The sequence below is a fragment of the Diabrotica virgifera genome, chromosome 10 (genome assembly GCF_917563875.1).
Source record: "Diabrotica virgifera virgifera chromosome 10, PGI_DIABVI_V3a".
Classification (NCBI taxonomy): Eukaryota; Metazoa; Arthropoda; class Insecta; order Coleoptera; family Chrysomelidae; genus Diabrotica; species Diabrotica virgifera.
Window position 1 is genome coordinate 104,576,547 of NC_065452.1, and position 20,656 is coordinate 104,597,202.

A 20,656-nucleotide genomic window follows, 5' to 3' on the forward strand; every position below is an offset into this window, starting at 1 on the left:
TCTAGTTTAAAAGCTTTAAGTGACAATGACAAATTATTTGAAAATATTTTGATGTTTCCTTGGATACCTACACAATGTCACAATTAGGACCATGCTGCCCAATGTGTGGAAGATACATTTAAAAAAAATTATATTGCAAATAAACCAGAAAGTATTAGTGCCTAATACTTGTGAATAATTAAACTTAAATAACATAATAATAAGTCACTTGAATAGGTTTTCAAAAAAAATAGAATAGTAACAGTTAACTGAATTTACCGCTTGTGTTGATGACTTGAAAAGCGCGCATAATAAGAGAACAAGAAAATAAATCAACATAACTTAATACTTTGAAATCTTTTAAATCAAACAAAGATAGCCAACTGTATAGAGAAAGAACAGCTGGTTGTGACAACTATTGAAAAGCTCAATATTTAAAAAATCAATTATTATAAAGACATGTATCTTGTGAGATACATTATGCAAAAGGGTTAACAAGTACCTGCAAAAGGTTGACATCTTGTGAACCTACTTACAAGTGGCATTAATAATATGCCCGCTTTATGATGATACTCGTAAAATACCGCCCCGGAAAAGTGGAGGGGAGAACTGTCCATTGCAATATCTCGGTTTGTTTCTTGTTATTGGTCATATAGGGTTTTGATTTTTTGGAAAGTGTGTTTTTTCATCCGCTTTTCATTGATCCTAGTTACAAGCGTGTGACATAAACGATGTCAAAGTTATTCTAAATGTTTATAAGCTAAAAAGTCAGCCCTTTTTCAAACGGTTTTTTTAAAAACAATTTTGATAAAATGTTGACATTTTCTATTTTAAATATATCTTATAACTGAAGCCTCAAATAATCGATTGCGATCTAGTAAATATCTCCGTAGTATCATACCTGTTTGGATGCGTATAAGTTGTTTAAATAATCGACCTCCGGGATAAACACATTCAATAACTTACACACTATTTGGTAGATCTAGCTGAGATTTAGCACACTTCAATAACACATTAATAGCCATCAGTGGCGTCGGGCCGGGGGGGCACGTGCCCCCCAACATTATGCAAAAAAAGAAAAAATATAAATTATCTTTAAATTACGTATATGTATACACTAAAAGTTACGAATGAATAACTAATATAGATCCCCCGTTAGTCTATTTTTCTGTATGCATCTAATTTGATTCTGTGTGTGTAAAGTATGCGCGTGTTACAACTAAATTTACAAGTGCCGGTGAGCCGACTCTGGCCGGTTGCGCCCGAGCTGGAGCAGCCGATCGAATGCACCCGAGCCCAGCCGACGCCTGGCGGAGGGATATCATACCAGCTCAGTGCGCGTGTGTTGTGTTGTGTAGGTGGTCGCCACGTTTTATTCGTTCAATAAGCTTATTGTTACTAGCTGAGCTGCTATTGTTTGTGTAATTTTTGCGGATGTTCGTTTGTTATCATGTCTAAGAAACAGTCCTCTGTACTAACATTCTTTAAAAAACTTGGAAATTCAAGTGAAAGTGTAAATGAAGATAGACATTTAGCGGGAAGTAGCACTGGAGGTAGCGTTGGTGATGAATCGCCATCTTGTTTACGCCCAGATCGTGATGCTACATTCCAGGGCGAAAGTACAGATCCTTCATTGGGAGTACAAAGTGCAGATATTGCAAAAGGAGCATTTCAGCCTGTTGATTGTTTTAAGGTAAGCAAGATTCAATCCAAATCGAGGCAGTTCAAAGAATCCTGGTACAGTGAATTTAATTGGGTCGAATATAGCCCCATTACAGACGCTGCATTTTGTTACCCATGCCGACTATTTTGTCAACATAAGTCTGGTCGCGGGGAGGAGTCATTCACTAAACTGGGCATGAACAATTGGAAGAAAGCTTTGGAAAAATTCAGGAAACATGAGAAGAGTGAAATGCATCAAAAATCTAAACAGTTTCTCAATGAGTATAGAAAAGCAGGAAGCACGGTAGCAGATTCGTTGTCCTCGGCACATACTAAAATGGTTGAGATGAATAGGAGGTATTTAAAATTCATAATTGAAAACATCCTATTCCTTGGAAAACAGAATCTTGCCTTAAGAGGACATGATGAGAGTACTGCTTCATTTAACAGGGGGAACTTTATAGAACTGCTAGAACTGAGATCTACTGAAATGGAGGAAGGAATCCAAACATTAATGAAATCCCCAGTCCATTCATACAAAAGTGCCCAGGTACAAAATGAGATAATAGATTGCATAAAAAGTGAAATGCTTCAACAAATTGTCCAAGAGGTGAGTGAGGCTTTGGCCTACTCAATTATTTGTGATGAAACTACGGATATTTCAACCCGTGAACAGCTTAGCATTTGCATTCGATACATTACTAAAATAGATTTTTTTTTTATTAAACACAAGCTGTGTTTAGACTACTGAAATCTGGTCATTAGTTGACCAATTATCAGTTCTTCTTTAACTTATATTACTAAATGATACATAATCTAAGATCTTAACCCTATGGTGTCCTCTTATTTTTTTTAACAAGTATGAAATTTTAATACTAAAACTAACACACAATACAACACTATGCTCTGCTTTTACACTAACACTTTACACTAACTCAAATGGTTTTCTTCGTTTGAGTCTTCTTTCTAGCCCAGTATTATCGAGGAGTTGGATGGCCTCGATGTTTACATGACTATGGAGCCGTTGTTCGTGACTACCTGCCATCTTCTTGATAACTTTGTCTACATCTTCCATCTCAAGATCCTTGTGGAGGTCGACATTTCGGATATACCAAGGAGCATCAACGATGTTCCGTAATACTTTATTCTGGAATCTCTGGATAATCTGAATATTACTTGAATTGGCACAGCCCCAGAGTTGGCAACCATACATCCATACTGGTCTAAGTATTTGTTTGTATAAAAGTATTTTGTTATATGTGGACAATGCAGAGTTTCTTCCCATCAGCCAATACATTTTTTTGTAACGGATACCTAATTCTTCCCTTTTCTTTTTAATGTGGACTTTCCAGCGAAGCCTTGCATCAAGTGTGATACCTAAATATTTTGCAGAAGATGCATATGGTATTTGGGCATCATTTATTCTAATTGGAATGTTTTCGATTTTTTTATTTGTAAAATTGACATGAATAGATTTAGATTCATTTAATTTGATTTTCCATTTTTTAGTCCAGTTGTGTATTTTATTGATTGCCAACTGTAATTTTTCTGCTGCTTCTTCGCTGGTATCACCTACTGCTAAGATAGCGGTGTCATCTGCAAATGTGGCTATAGTATCATTTTCCATTTCAGGTATATCGTATGTGTATAACAGGTAGAGAACAGGACCTAATACGCTTCCTTGAGGGACTCCTGCTCTGATTTCTTTTAGATCAGTGTACACGTCTTCTTGCTTAATTCTGAAATATCTGTCAGATATATATGATTGTAAAATTTCTGAATATTGTTTAGGCATAAGAATTTTGAGTTTGTAGACTAAACCTTCATGCCAAACTTTGTCGAAGGCCTTAGCTACGTCTAAAAAGATTGTAGAACAGACTTTCTTTTCTTCTAATGATTTCTCAATTATGTTAGTCATTCTGTGTACCTGATCAATCGTAGAATGTTTATTTCTGAAGCCAAATTGGTGGTTTGGAATCATTTTTTTCTCTTCTATTATTGGTTTTATTCTTTTTAGCAGAAGTTTCTCAAAAAGCTTCGACATCACTGGTAAAAGTGATAATGGTCTATATGAAGACACTTCATTTGGTGATTTTCCTGGTTTTGGTATCATTATAACCTCAGCTATTTTCCATAAATTTGGAACATATCTCAATCTAAATGCAGCATTGATGATGTTGGTCAATTTGACTATGGCTTTACGAGGCAGGTTTTTTAGTAATTCTCCAGTAATTAGATCATATCCTGGTGCCTTCTTAGGATTTATATTGTCTTTTATTTCATCAGCTACTTCCTTCGGGGATGTTGGTCTGATTCTCTCCTCTGTCTGATTAGGCTCTATCGATATTTGATCATTATTTTGGTCATCATGCGGTTTAAATGTATTTTCTAAATATGTGGCAAATCTCTCTGCCTTTTGCTCATTACTTCTAGCCCAGCTACCATCTTCTAGTTTAATGGGTGGAGAATGGGTTACTGGTCTTTTTAGCCTTTTTGTAGCTTTCCATAGAGAGTACTCTGTGCTACTATTATCCGTCAACTCTCTCAGGTAATAACTGATTGACTCATTTTTTATATTTTGAATCTCTCTTTTAAGTTTTTGACTAGCATTGTTTAAATTTGTTTTATCTTGGGGTGCTCTGGTTTGTTGCCACTTCCTTCTAAGTTTTCTTTTCTCTTTAATTAACTTTTTAATTTCTTTCGGATAGTTGTTTCCTTTGACGTTTGATCTTATAGTAGGAGTACTTTCCCATGCTGATTTTTGTATATTTTGTACAAGCAACTCAACTTCCTCATCTAGTTGTTCAGGTTTTTTTAATGGTACTGCTAGTTCAATTCTATCTTCAAGGATTGATCTAAAACTTTCCCAGTCTGTTAGTTTATTTGTTAGTATTGGGTTACGATCCTTTCTGATAATCGTGTCACTCACAGTGAGTATTATGGGTGAATGATCTGAATTCATGTCCCAACCTTCATTAATATCTACATAGTTGGATGAAATATTTTTAATAACAAAGAAATCAATTAAGTCCGGTATTTTGTTTGTATCTGTTGGCCAATAAGTCGGTCTACCTGTTGATATTACTTCACATTTCTGTTCTTTTATGGCTGCCAGTAACTCTTTTCCTTTGGTTGTTGTTAATCTTGATCCCCATTGGGTGTGCTTTGCATTAAAGTCACCTCCAATGATATATCTTTTTCGCAAACTTTTCAAGTATTCTACATACTGTTCTTTTTTAATGGAATGCCTAGGGGGGCTATAAATTGAGCTTACATTAACTTCGCAATTAGTTTTGAGTTTGACACATACCGTAGTTGCTTGTATGTGTTCTGTTTCATATTTTAGCTCCTCATAATGTTCAATGTTATCTTTTATTATTAGTGCGCTGCCTCCTTTGGCTGCATTGTCAGGATGTATAGTGTGGTATACCCTGTATCCTCTAAGCTTTATAAAAGATTGTTTCGTGAAATGTGTTTCAGCTATGAGACATAATCAACTTCTTCTGTATCTAGGATAGTTTGCAGTTCATTTTTATGTTGTAGAAGCCCATTGGCATTCCATTCCATGATTCGTAGTTGCTTAGCCATTTCGAATTTTCGGTATAGCTCCTTTAGCGCTATGTTCCAACCTAGTAACGCGTATATCTATTTGTGTTATTTTGTCATCTATCTTGATGAGTTTTTCTAATATTATTTTCAATGTATTCTCGGTTTCCAATTCTTGGTCCGTTTGTTGTACATTATTAACTACATCACTGTATTTTCTATTTGCAGTGACGTTTTGTGCTTTTGGCTTTTCCTTTTCATTGACCCTTTGTGGTGGTTTTGGTAGACTGGCCTTATTTGTTCTCTGATTTCTCAGCTTTTGTATTTTTTTGGCTACATAACATCCTCGGTAGCTTGCAGGATGATTTTCACCACAATGGATACACTTTGGTTCCTCTTTTAGTGGTTTCTGACAATCTTTGGTAAGGTGCTTGCCGATGCATTTAACACATATTGGTTCCTTATTACAATATTTCCAGGTATGACCATAGGCCTGGCATCTTTTGCACTGTGGTACCAGCTTCAAGCTCCTTAGTGGTTCAATTTCTACTCTCATGCTCAAAATGTCAGTTATTCCAAAGATTTTGTTTATATCTTCATCTTGTCTGAACGTCAGGATGAACATATCAAGAGGTTTTTTAGTTCTCCACTTCAATTTCTTATCAGCTTGTATAGCTTTATATCCTCTTCTTTGTAGCTCATTTACTATGTCATTAGGCTGATAGGTATGATGTAGTTTCTTAACCATTACTCTGATTGGTCTTTCTTGTTTATTTTCATATGTGTGATAGGAAAGTTTACTCGTGTTTAAACTGTTTATTAGTTTTCTATACTCATTACTGTCGGGTGTATTGATTTTTATGACTTCACTGTTTATTATTTTCATGGTGAATTTAATACTAGCATCGACTAGAGTCTTACTTAAGTTGGCAGCATCTTCGAAACCTTCTACTACAACCGGAGGTGGCAGTTTTGGCTTTTGAATTTGCTTTACAGCTGTTGCTTTCTCTGGAGAGGGAGGAGATAATGAAATATCCATTTTGCGTTTTTTGGTCCTCCTGTTCTCTTGTCTTATCCACTCCGTTTCGTTGGCTAAATCTTCTTCATCGGTAAAATATTCAGATTTGTCTGTTTTGGTTTTTGTTTTATCGGCGCTTGCTGTTGACCCTATATCTTGTTGGGTATTCTCAAGCTTTGCTAATCTTTGCTCCATTGTGATAATTATTTGATTTAGGCGCTGATTATCTATATTAAGTTTTTGAACATTATTTTCTGATTGAACCCATGCATTATATAATGCTTGTTCATTTTTCGAACGTTGTGCATTTTCTGAAAATAAAACGTTCTTTTCCTGGACTAATATTGCCTCAGTTGGCGTCTGATTAGGAAACATTTTAAAATAATAATTGTTCCTTTATTTTTAATAAAAATAAAAGTAAAAACTTACTTATTAATCGACTTTTGGTTTCTGGTTTCGTGATAACATAACGACCATTTAATTGGATCGTCGGACATCACTCACGATAAATAATATCCTTAATAATATACTAATTTAACTACTCGTTGATAAGAACGTCTCGGATACAACCTTACCGTTCGGAAGTCTATTTGTTACTACTAAAATAGATGGACTCATTAAAATCAATGAAAGGTTTTTGGGCTTCGTTGATGTGTCAGACACTACTGGTGAAAATTTACATCACACTATTAAACAGTATCTGCAGCAGTTGGGTATAAGCTTAAATAAAATGCACGGCCAGGCATATGATGGAGCTAGTAACATGAGCGGCAAATTCAAAGGTGTTGCCTCAAGGTTCCAAGAAGAAGAGCCTAAAGCTTTGTACACACACTGCCATGCCCACTTGCTTGATCTGGCTGTTCAGAGATTTTGTGAAGAAATAAGACAGCTTCGGAATTGCTTATCCATAGTAAATAACCTGTATAACTTAATTAATGCATCAGCTAACAGGTTTTCAATATTTGAATCAATATGTAAGCAAAGCGGAGAAACAAAAATGAAAAGACTGGTGAGCTTGTCTCGAACTAGATGGACAGTTCGACACAAAGCAATCCATGTAATTCTAGAGCAGCTCCCTGAAGTGTACGAAACTTTGGAAGTTATTGCAAACGATGTATCAAATCGTAAAATTGCAGCCGAAGCTGATGGTCTAGCCAAACAAATCAGCACATTTGAATTTGTATTCAGTTTAAAACTATTGCACAGCGTTTTGAGTCAGACTGATATACTCTCCAAAGAACTGCAGAGTGAATCTCTTGACATTTCTAAGGTTTTTGCAAAAGTTGAATCAGTCATTGACTGTTTAAAACTGGACAGAAATGATGATGGCTTTATTCAGATGTGGAATGAGTCAGAAGAACAGTGTAACAAATATGGTATGAAAGGTTTGTCAGTTGAAAGGCCTTCACTACCACGCAAACGGAAGATTCCGAAAAAACTTGAAGCTAGTAGTAGCTCTTCAGATGCTGCATTTCATCAATCACCTGAACAGATGTTCAAGACTGACATTTACTTTGCTGCTTTAGACACAGTAATTGTAAACTTGCAATCTCGTTTTTCCAAGAACGATTATGATAAAATCAACTGCATTGCCCAGTTACTATTTAATTGGACCGAAATTGACAACAACGCTGTTATGGCAATCCAAAAGTTTTATAACTTGTCTTTAAGTTTCTCTGCACATCTTAAGTTTTTTCACTGTTATGCAAAGAACAATTTTGTCAAAACAGACAAAGCAACCACAAGAGTAACGTTCCAAGAGTTGGCTGATTTTTTTATTGAGAATGATCTTCAAGCCAGTGCACCAGATGTTTGGCAGCTACTAGAAATATCACTTTCGTGGCCTATCACAACAGCAAGCGCAGAAAGATCGTTTTCTACACTACGAAGGCTAAAGACATTTCTTCGAAGCACCATGACAGAAGACCGCTTAAGTGGGCTTGCCCTGATGTCTATTGAGCAAGAATTGACGTCTGAATACATGAAAGATAAAAAACTAGATCTGTTAGTTGACAGATTTTCAAATCTAGCCGATAGGAGGCTAATGCTTCATTAGAACTAACGAAAATTGGTTCGTTGAAAACCATTACTGTAGTTCTGTTCACCTTAAAACTTTGTCTTGTACACAAATTTGTTTTTGTGTTATAAATGTCCATGCAGTTATGTCTAGAATAGAATAAACTTGTATATTTTGAAATTGAGTCTTTTTACAATCCATCAATATAGTAAAAATTGATTAAAACCAATGTTTAACAAAAATACACATATACTTTACTTTAGTTCTTAAGTGGTAGTTTTCAAAAAAGTTTCCACGGGACCACCACTCCCCCCCCCCCGTAGACCCCGTGCCCCCCCAAATTATTAGGTCACGCTACGCCTATGATAGCCATCATTTCAAGTATTACATGTCATTTTGCAAAAAACAAAGTTATAACATTTATAAATTACTACAAGATAAGGTTTTTTTCATTAATCTCGGTCAATTGTTTATGTATTATAATTTAGAACTGTGAACGGCCGTAGCTCAGCGGCAGGGTACTGGCTTCATAAGCCAGAGCGGATGAGTTCGATTCTCGGCAGCAACAACGACATTGTCATTTCTAAAAATGATACCAGCCATTCACCGTGCTTCGGAGGGTACGTTAAGCGTCGGTCCCCCTGGGTTAGTTGTGTATCGATACCAGCTACTTCAAACAGGGTTAAAGATGCAGTGGCGCCGGAACAATCCGAGAGGATCTCCCTGGCACTAATGGCATACGATATTATAATATTATACTTACAAGTTTTGTTTGAATCATTTTTCTCTAAACTGTATAAGAAACGTTTTATAGACAAAAACGATTTGTGCACTTGTTATGATTGTTTAAAAGTGTTCAAGGATTTGCCATCAGCTATCCCTCATATACAGTAGGAAAAATGAAAGAATACTCATGAACGAACATATAAAACACGATGTATTTTCCTATCACCGTGTCACACAAAAAATTGGCCAGTGCAAGTACATGTAATAATTATTGATACATGTACTTGCACTGGACAATTTTCTTTGTGACACGGTGACAGGAAAATACAGCGTGTTTTATATGTTCGTTCATGAGTATTCTTTCATTTTTCCGACTGTACCTCTCACAACCTTCAAAGACCTGTATAATATCTTTTCAGCTCTTTTCTTTTATTTACTGGCCTAATATGTACGTCGAATATAATTCATGACACACAAAGTTAACAAATCCAAAATCTGATTTTATTTAATTCTCACGGTTATGAATTAAGACGTCAATAATGAGTAAGTGATAATAAACTAGATAGAGATTGTGTCAATAAACGAATTTACAAGAAAAGTTGTAATATACGAGCTTATTGAATAAACCTTTTTACATAAACTTATTATTAGCAAATAGAAAATATAGATTACTGCTCACCTCACTAACTTGCCTTTCGTGACTAGGTGTACCAGAATCACCAACACTGCTACACCACGTATCACTAGATAATCTTCCCTTATCCAAATCCAAACCAGAATCCTGACTTTCGACTTTACTTAGTACACCCCCTGGAAATTTTTTCTCAGTACTTTTGTCAAGCTTCTGCATATTTGGAAAATACTTGCTTAAGTCTGGTGGTTTCTCCAAAGAAATATCTTCATCGTTACTCGGTTCATCTAGTCCGAGAAAACTTGATCTTTTAATATCAAGTTCTTTCTTGATTCTTTTTGTTGAATTTGCGCGTTTAACCGAATCATGTACAGGTTTGTCTAGTGGTGGAGGGGGAGGAGGTTTGACTTTGGGAGGTTCTATATGAGGAGGGTTGAAATCGGAGAAGGAAGCATCTAAAACGAAATCACTCGTAATGAAATCCAATGCAGGACCTAACTTTTTAACATCAACATTTTCGTATATTACAGGCTTTGGTTTGGTTACTGGTAAGGGCATTACTATATTTTTGTTAATTGGTTCTTGAGGTGTTAAATTCTCTGAGGAATCTTGTCTACACGTTTCTAGAAATTCGATTGTAGTATCAATAATTTCTTTAGTAATAGGCATAACAATGATATCACCACCTTGTGTAATTTTCTTGTTTTGATTAAAAATATTTTCATTTTTATCTACAGGTTTAAGTTTTTCCATATCAGCTTGAAATTGAGCGAGATCTTTCTCAAATTGAGTATCTTCGTTCAGTCTCTCATTTATGTTAGTAGCTATCTCTACATCTACCGATTCATCTGCTTGACTGACAGAGCAGGATACATCACCTGTGTGAATACCACTGTCTTCTCTGTCAGAAGAAATGCAGGTTAATTCGGTGGAAGATATAGAGGGCGCATAACTTTCGTCTAGAGATTTGTTAATCATAAGATTATCTAAATCCCTGTTGAACATATTCAGTTTGTTAACATACAGTTCAGTTTCAGGGCTGAAGCATCTGTCGTCACTGTTCCAAGATTTCTTGGACTCGAAGGAATTGGAGCTATTTGATTTATTTAATAAATATATTTTATTAATATTTGTTCTGGTGAGGTTGTTGTTTGTAGAATCAGTCTCATTGGATTTGTTCAATGATTGAAGCCTTTGTCTCACAGAGACTTGTATTTCACTTTTATCTACAGTTTTTGGATATTGGTCGTTTATTTGTTCAAAGCTCTTCAATCTATCCTTAATGCTTCTAGTATTAACAAAGTCTTCTGATAACCTTCTAGAAGAAGGAGTCTCTAATTGACTAATTTCTATATTGCTCTCAAACAATCCCTTTCTCTTAAATATTTCTCCTTTAGGAAGAAATACTTCAGTTTGTTCTTTAGGCTTAAATCTGCTAGAATCTTCTGAATTAATCGTTTGGATTCTCGACCGGTAGTCTTGGATAGCCCCTTCGTAGGTATATTGCTTTTCTTTAGGTTCTTGATATGAATTCGTTTCAAATATGGAGGGTTTACTTAAGGACACAGGTTTACTTTTATTGGAACTTAGGCTAGTGGAGAAGGTACTCGTGTATGTTTTTGTAAACGTATTGTTTTTATTTACAGATATGGGTTCATTTTTGGTGGTGTTGGTTTCATCTTCACTTTGACTTTGGTTTGAGGTACTGGAATTGCCTTTAGTACTAGATAAATCGAATGTGTGATTGTCTTTTTCGTCCTGAAAATATTATCATTTATTTCAAAAAATAATAGTAAACATAACAATTCTTTTGAATTATGAAATAATTACTTTTATAAAAAAGAACTTTTTTATAATAAAACGTTTTTATTATTTATAGGAGAGAATATAAAATAATTTGACGATAAAAAATGCTTAAAATTCCAAAAATTACACTATAATAAAAAGTACTTTTTATAATACCACGGTTTTGTTATATACAGGACACAACATGTTTCGAAAGAAATGAATTTTTAGTAGGTGTATTATCTGTTAAAATTATAATTCCAAAAATTACACTAGTATAAAAAAGTACTTGTGAATACCACGGTTGTTTAAAAAGGTAAGTATATATTATAATATTTATATACAGGGTGTCTGCGTAACTTGGAACCATATGGGAAACTTTTAAGATCAATTTTACGAAAAAAAGTCATTCTTTATAAAGTGCTCTGCATAGTCTAAAACCTAAGATGCAATCATCAGATATCAAATTTTGTCAACAGTATACGAGGTATGTCAAAAAATATCAATTTCGCTCAAGAGCAAACTACCTTTATATTTCAAAATATCAAAAAATTTTATTACGAAAAGTTATTTGTCATTAAAAACCATATTCAAATATGCAATAACAGCCTTCTACTTGAAAAAAAAATTTCTGAAATTTTCCTAAATTACCGATTCCGAAATCATTTTTATTTATTAGACATGTAATAACTCTTTTATTAATAATTTTAGGAAAAAAAGTTATTCTTCATAAAAATCTTTGCATGGTCTAAATCTTAAGATGCAACCATCAGTTATCCAATTTTGTTAATTTTATACGAGGTGTGTCAAATAATATGAATTTAGAAAGATCTAAATTCATATTATTTGACACACCTCGTATAAAATTAACAAACTTGGATAACTGATGGTTGCATCTTGAGGTTTAGACCATGCACAGATTTTTATGAAGAATAACTTTTTTTTCCTAAAATTATTAATAAAAGAGTTATTACATGTCTAATAAATAAAAATGATGTTCGAAATCGGTAATTTAGGAAAATTTCAGAAATTTTTTTTTCAAGTAGAAGGCTGTTATTATATATTTGAATATGGTTTTTAATTACAAATAACTTTTCATAATAAAATTTTTTGATATGTTGAAATATAAAGGTAGTTTGCTCTTGAGCGAAATTCATATTTTTTGACATACCTCGTATACTGTTGACAAAATTTGATATCTGATGTTTGCATCTTAGGTTTTAGACTATGCAGAGCACTTTATAAAGAATGACTTTTTTCGTAAAATTGATATTAAAAAAGTTTCCCATATGGTTCCAAGTTACGCTGACACCCTGTATAATAATTAACTTATAAAATATGAATTTTATAAGTGTCCATTGAACTGGCAAGAACCACACGTTACTAACATCAGATTATTAACATGTAAATCATATTTCTCGATGTCACCTATTTGATAGGGTTGCTAGTTTCATCTACTAAGCAGAACGTAACTATTTGCCACATTTTTCTTTAACTAGTCATAATTTTAACCTTTTGCATTAATTCTAACGTGGAAATACTTCGTTCTAGGCACTGAAGATGATCGGATCTAGATCGAAAACGTTTTGCGAATCCTTTTGGATGACTTTTTAATAGTTTTAAACGAATTTTTTACTTCTGTATGATTTTTGTTATTAACTTTTATCGCTATCCATTACTATAACGGATCTACGGAGTTTTACCCTACTAATCAATCACCCTGTATAATAGCAGTTAAACATTGCATTGTAAGCTAGTTCTAAACTATTCTGAAAATTTCAGGTACCTAGGTAGCCTATAACTATTTTTAAAATGGATTGTTAAACGTTTTAAAATAGTTGTTTAGGAACATGTAAAACAGATTATTTTATTACTTTCATACGTTATTCTAATAAAATTACGTTACTTCAGGCCTACGAAGCGTAACACAAAGTATCAAATACTGCTACTGATTATGCAGGTCAAGATTTATGATAAAAGAAAAAGAAATACTAAACACAATGAAGAAAAGAAAAATGAGCTCATAAGCTGCTTTGGTCACATTTGATGTGATTTGTTATACAAGGGAATGTGGAAGGAAAAAGAGGACTGGGGAGATGATGAACGGCCTGGTTGAAAAAATTAAAGCAGTGGAGTGGAAAAACAACAATAGAATTCTTCAGAATCGCTACAGACAGAGTACAATGGGCCATGATGATCGCCAATGTACTTAAGGGATGAGGCACATGAAAGAAGAAGAAAAGGAAACAAACCCTTTCAACAAATGCTGGCTCTCTGGGTTGGGGGTTGTGCCATCTAACCGTGGCGAACTACGATTGCCTAGTAAAGTCACATTGTTTTGAGCCTTTCTACTCTCGGAACTCCCAGAGATCGTTGCCACCTTTGACTAGAAAGGATACGGCTTTAAAGGCGTTCAGGCTCAATCCCACGTATGGTAGATTCGGACCATTAACCGCTCGAGTAAGTGCGTCTACCAAATAATCGAATATGTGATTCCTCTCGTACTGAGCTAGGGTTAGTATCGCAACGAAGAGTAAAATAAACAAGTGGCCAATAAATTTGTTCACTGATGATATTGACTCTGATCATACAAAAAAATATTTTAAAATGACTTACCAGTATACTGCTACTATCGTCTGTATCAACATCTTTAATGCTATTCGTTTTCGAGCTGCTGCTACCAATTCCATAATCGCTTAAATCATTTGAATCGTCTTCGTATAAAGGAATATTAAATTTATGTCTGCCCCTACTCCTACAATGAAATAAATATATTCGTAAAATATACGCCAACAAGTGTAAAAATAATAATAATAATAATGCTCCCTGTGCGGGGGAGATCCATACTAAGTGGGACTCCACGCAAAACATAACTAATAGGAAACGTCCTATGGATATAATATAGGAGAATAGGACAGGTGTGAATAAGGTATTGTGACGAATTACCGACAGCAAATAACAGGTTCCGTCTCGACAGCTCGTTACGTATGGAGACTTCTGGAAGAATGACTCATCAGACGAGCGAGGAAAAGATTTCTCGTGAAAGATCGCCTACGCATTACTTAAGTAGGGCGGTTCCGTTTTTCTGGAACGTTCAATAACATGGCTTGTATTTTTGTATTTAATATAAATAAGGATGGAATTTTTAGGAGTAGTTGAATTACCGACAGCAAATAACAGGTTCCGTCTCGACAGCTCGTTACGTATGGAGACTTCTGGAAGAATGACTCATCAGACGAGCGAGGAAGAGATTTCTCGTGAAAGATCGCCTACGCATTACTAAAGTAGGGCGGTTCCGTTTTTCTGGAACGTTCAATAACATGGCTTGTATTTTTGTATTTAATATAAATAAGGATGGCATTTTTAGGAGTAGTTAGTCTGTAAAATAAATTCGTCTGTAACTTGTATAAATAAATTCGTATAAACGAACCGAGAGTATTATTTTAACCGTAAGCACGCTACAGTATTAAGGTGTAACCAAACAGACATCCGGCGATCAATTGAGAAAATGACATACACCATGCTCAATTGGTAAATCACCAAACAGCCCTACCATTACTGGCTCATCATACAGTGAGATTTGTCCTGTGACTACTGCGTTCCTCATTCTCGAGGTGTCCACCATTGTGCCAAAGGAATACCCCAGAGAGCTCTGAGGAATTATAGTCCTGGCACGGTATAGGCGTGCTTGACAACATTTCGTCCCAGCTCGTCTGAACAAAATGGACATGGAGACAAAAATAAACCGCCCAGAAGGGGTCGCAAAAATGAGTAACTCTTCCGAATCTACAAAGAAAAATATAAGGGGAAAGAGCAGAGGCGATCCAGGTCGTGGACTCTATATGTGCCCCAAATAGGTCCTAATGACCCTTCTAGTGGGGATACTACAGTCCAACCTTCACAGTGAGGCTATGAGAAGGTTTGATTTAGCCTTTGTAAAAGAACCCAGTATTAAGGAGTAACCCAGTTTAAGGAGTATCGATAATTATGAAATAGCATATTAGTCATCAACAATAGTAAATAAAATACTTATATTACAATCAAGTAGCATCTATCCAAGTTGGAGATAGTCGTACTGCAAAACTACCCATCAAACGTGGAGTGCGACAGGGTTGTGTTTTGTCACCCAGTCTCTTTAATCTATACTCTGAAGAAATCTTTAGGGAGGCTTTGGACGACATACGAGAGGGAGTAAGACTGGGCGGAGAAGTAATCAACAATATCAGATACGCTGAAGATACAGCCATTCTTGCAGAAAATTTATAAGATCTCCAGACATCAGTAAATCTAGTCAGTAAAGCAAATTGTCGGAGAGGTCTTAAAATTAATATGCCAAAGACAAATTGGATCGCAGTTAGAAAGATTAATATAGATCAAGGTCTGATTTATCTTAGTGGAGAGGAAATAGAACGTGTAAACCATTTTAAATACCTAGGTAGCTGGTTACATGTAAATTGAAACTCTGATGGAGAGATAATAACCAGGATAGAAATAAGGCCCCGTTCTCACGACAGGCGCTTAACGCGCGATTACAACTACATACATTTCTATTGAGACCGTTCACATGCTAACGCGCGTTTTAGGTCATTTAACGCGCGTTGGCATATGAACGGTCTCGAATAAAATGTATGTAATTGTAATCACGCGTTATCAAAACGTGCGTTAAGCGCCTGTCATGATAACGGGGCCTATCATGTAAGGCTTTTATGACCTGGAAACCAGTTTTATGTAACAGATACCTGTGAATACATATTTGCAAGAAGGTCCTGAAATGTTATGTGTGGTCTATCCTATTATATGGTTGGAGACATGGACATTAAAAACCGCAATGCTAAATAAATTAAAAGCATTCGAATTGTGGGGCTATCGACAGGTCCTGAAAATATCGTGAGATTCGCAAACCCCTTAATGAAGATGTACTTAAAATGATGAATTCAAAACGTCTGCTCATAAACATCATAAAGAGAAGAAAAACAGAATACCTATACCTATAATTAGTGGACCTAAATACCATCTCCATCGCCTTATAACCGTGACCAGACATCTCGTAACGCGACAATTCGTAACCAGACAAGTGGTAATGGACAACTCGTAACGGCGACAGTTCGTAACTATGCAAATTCGTAACGGACAATTTGTAACGTCAAAATAAATTATTCTGTTTATTTTTGTTAACGTGGAAACTAACTGTTAATACAGTTATAATTGAAATTATGTTTATCAATTTAACGAATCAGTACCGGGATAAACTAAACATATTTAACACATTTTATATTTCGTGTTTCAGAATATTCAAAGTCTTTAAACACAAACAAATATTTAAATACATAAATACAAACTTTTAACAATACTTTTAAAAGTTTATCCCTCTTGTTGGTCCTTAAATTTGCATATATCTAGACAAAAGAATAATGAAGTAATTCGTGAAATCTTTAAGCCAACAACCGTCTTTAGACATTCCCAACTTTCTAAGTAAACATTTTGTAAAGGAAATATTATAATTACCTGTTATTATAATAAACCTTGTAATTGGTTATAGCGTTGGGGCATTCTGATACTGATTCGTTAAATTGACAAACATTATGTTCACACTGGCGGATTCAGATAAGGGGTCACGACCCCCCCAAAAATATTTGAAAACCCGCTTCTCGTATTGGCGCTAAGACTAAGTGACCTTGCATCAGAGAAAAGTAATCACCATCAAGATCCATGACCCCCCCCCCCAAAATTTCTGGATCCGCCAGTGCAAACATAATTTCATTTATGTCTGTAATAACAGTTAGTTTCCACGTTAACAAAAATAAACAGAATAATTCAATTTGGACGTTACGAATTGTCCGTTACGAATTGTCTGTTACCATTTGTCCGGTTACGAACTGTCGCGTTACGAGATGTCATGGAACCCTTATAACACAAGGAAAAGTGGAGGGAGAGGGATGGATTGGTTGAAAGAAACTTTCATAGCTGCGTAATATTAGTCAATGATGTAGTTCCACGGTAGAAGAAGAGAGGTTTCAGAAAATTGTAAACATGATAACGTCAACGTCTGAATACGGAAAGGGCCAAATAAAGGGTTTATCCGTTGTTAGCGGATGGCGCTACAAGGCGCCCTCCTGCAAAACTAGCATAGGCACACTTCGGTTTTTTTAACACCGCAAAAAAGCTCATTTTGGCGCCCCCAAACAGTCGCCCGCCTGCAGTGAATCTCTTGCAGACCCGTTATCGCCGGCCTGGTGGCACCCTATTAGTAAACAAGATATTTAATGCATGCTTGCAACAGTTTATGTAAAAACAACGATAATGTCTGTAAAGATAACAAATGTTTACACATAAGTGTATTTACTACACAGATTTAGTATGTTACGAGTTTTGGTGTGAGTTTTATAGATCTTATAAACAGATTCGGCAAAGATCAGTAACCTAGTAAAATTTCGTCTAAGCGATACCGACGCTAAGTAGAACTAGATATGGGAATTTAAGTATTATGTTTATATGGCGTTAAGCCTCAATTATTGCTGTAATGAAAATTACATTTTTAAATTTCCACTTCGGAAATCGTTCTCAAACAGTGGCGACGCGTGACTTTTTCTAAAGTGTTACCAAAACCAGATGTAAAAAATCTTATTTAAAAAAATTATTTTGAACCTCCCAAATACAAGTTTTTGTTTATTTGCAAAAATGTTAATAACATAATTGTATAAAGAGGATTTTGTCATTAATCCATTTAAAAAGCGTTTCTCAATGAAAATTAAAGAAAATGAGGACATTCAATCTTGCAATTGGGTATTTCTTTGGCAGGTTTTAATCCGCTTCATTGCCGAAAAACTGCCGTCAACGGATGCATTTGTAGCTAAGAGATCTTTAAGATCTTCCTGAAATGCATTATCAAGTTATCGATATAATCTGGATTATTAAAAGGAACTGTCAATTCTGTTATTAACTTTACTCTGTCAAATTTTTGTCCATATCTTCTTCTAAAAGTGCCTATCTTCTGGAGATGTTGGCGACCACATTGACCCATCTTATTCTATTTACGGCAGCTCGAAATAGATCAGTTGACGTTAGACCAGTCCACTTCCTAAGATTGGCCAGCCAGGATATACGTCTACGTCCAGCGCCTCTCCTGCCCTCAATCTTGCCTTGTATAATCAACTGTAGCAGTCAGTATTTTTCATTACGCATAATGTGACCGAAGTAAGCCAATTTTCTGTTCTTTACGGTGTTAATTATTTCTTTGTCTTTTCTTAGCCTCTGGAGAATAGTTATATTAGTTGTGTGGTGTATATATGAGACCCTCAACATACGTCGGTAGCACCACATTTCAAGCGCCTCTAACCGTTTTATGGCATTTTCTGTCAGACTCCAGCTTTCAACTCCATATAGGAGGACACTAAAGACGTAACATCTAAGAATTCTTATGCGTATATTGATACTTAAAGACAAGTTGCACAGTATTTTCCTAATACTGTTAAAAGAGCTTCTGGCTTTTTCAATACGAGTTTTTATTTCGTAGCTATGATCCCAAGTATCCTTAATGGTGTAGGCCAGATAGCATATTTTCTGTACTCTCTCTAGGGGTGTATTGTTTACTGTAATTTGGGCGTTTATGTTGGTGTTTTTACTAATGATCATTATTTTTGTCTTCTTACAGTTTAATTATGTCCATATAGCTTTACAAATTGATGAAAGACATCTGGGAAAATTTTTGTGTTATTTTTAAAATTGTCAAAATCATAATATATTGCCAAACACTATTTTTAAGTTGAATAGCCATAGTGTCAACAATTAAAAAAAATCGTCAACGACACTCATCCATGTTTAATTGCACGCACACTGTAATAGGTAAGTAACCATTGTATCCATTCCAAAAAGTGGTAACAAGAGTTCTATTATCCACAGTCCACAGCACCATAGCGCACCCACACCTTCGCCTTTCAAAATTTTCAGACACGAGCCGTTTCCGCCCGTCCGACCGATTTCGTTACCACAAACAAAAGTGGTAACAAAAGAACCTGCAACCGAGTCGCATAAACAACCTCGTCAATATTTTCGTGCGTCTAGTTGGCTTTTGACTGAATTACTATTAATTAACACTCATATTTCTATTGTAAAAAAATAAAATCGAATTATTTCACAGTAGGCATAAAATATTTTTATTTGCAATATTCTTAACTGTTACCAATGGTAACAGTGGTTACATGGACGCTTCGCCAGTGTTCTCAAAAGAGATTATTCTAAAGAATCTGGGAAGATTCTATAACCTAGATTTAATGTATGTATGTATACACCGTTCTTAGGCGTCAACGCCCTTCGGTAGGGATCTATGGGGGAGTTTCACCGAGCCGCAAGCCCTTATCCCTTGCCGTACTGCTCCCTCATAGGTCGATCAGATGCCCGCATATTTTTTAGTCTAAGCGCCAGATTCACATTTAGAATTTTATACTGACGCGTTAGCCTTTTTGTTTTTCCGATGGCCTTTGCTGGGCTTGAACGCACATACCTCACGGCGAAGTGAAGTGTGGGTCAGCCGCTAGTTGCACTGAGCTATCCAATCGACTAGATTTAATGTATGCCTTTTCAAAAGTTGACATATCTAGATCTCATAGACCACGGCAAGTGTGTGGTTGAAAAAAATTGTTTGAAGGTGATGGTGATGTGATGTGCAACACATTTTTCTTCATTAAGTAGGATGAGGACTGTTTCTTTGACTTTTTTCGTTTTCATGTCTGTTTCTTTCATGATTATTGATGCATATTTTCATTGTACTCTGTGCTCTCTGCGCCAGATATGTTTGCATATGTGGGATTTCTCGAAGTCTCTGTTCTTGATGTATGCATGCTCGTTTACCCTGACGCTCAGTGGTGTTTGGTGTTGCAGATTCTCCCACGTAGAAATTGTTGCATTCCCATGGTATTTTATAGATAAAGTTTTTGTATCTTTTTTGTGTGCTGTTGGGTTTGGTTTTGGTCAGGATAGACCTCAGAGTGTTCGTTATTTTAAATGTTGTGATATTGTACCAACCTGTTTCCTATCTTTTTCAATTTTTCTGATAAGCCCTTAACATAGATATGGTATTGTTGTCATCTTTGGATCCTTTCTTGTAAATGTCTCTGGAATGCTTGTGGTGTTTTGTTGTTTCTTGTCTTCAATCTTGTGGAATTCTTTGTTTATAAATGACAATGGGTAGTCACTTTTAGTCAAAAACTTTGTTAGCAAGTTTTTTCTTCCTGAAATGCATTTTCATGTGGTTGCTTAACCTGTGTCCTCTTTTGTATTTGGCACATCCAGATAA

General features: G+C 35.4%; 1 protein-coding gene across 5 annotated transcripts in view; it reads right to left on the reverse strand.

The window, feature by feature from the left end:
• LOC114333446 (uncharacterized) overlaps positions 1 to 20,656 on the reverse strand; it is a 346,961-nt gene that overhangs the window by 39,917 nt on the left and 286,388 nt on the right. For all 5 annotated transcript variants that reach the window (XM_028283317.2, XM_028283318.2, XM_028283319.2 and 2 more), the window contains 2 exons: positions 13,981 to 14,119; positions 9,628 to 11,337 (listed from right to left, as the gene is read on the reverse strand). In XM_028283317.2, coding sequence (XP_028139118.1) covers positions 9,628 to 11,337; positions 13,981 to 14,119 — 1,849 coding nt within the window. The remainder of the gene's footprint in view (positions 1 to 9,627; positions 11,338 to 13,980; positions 14,120 to 20,656) is intronic.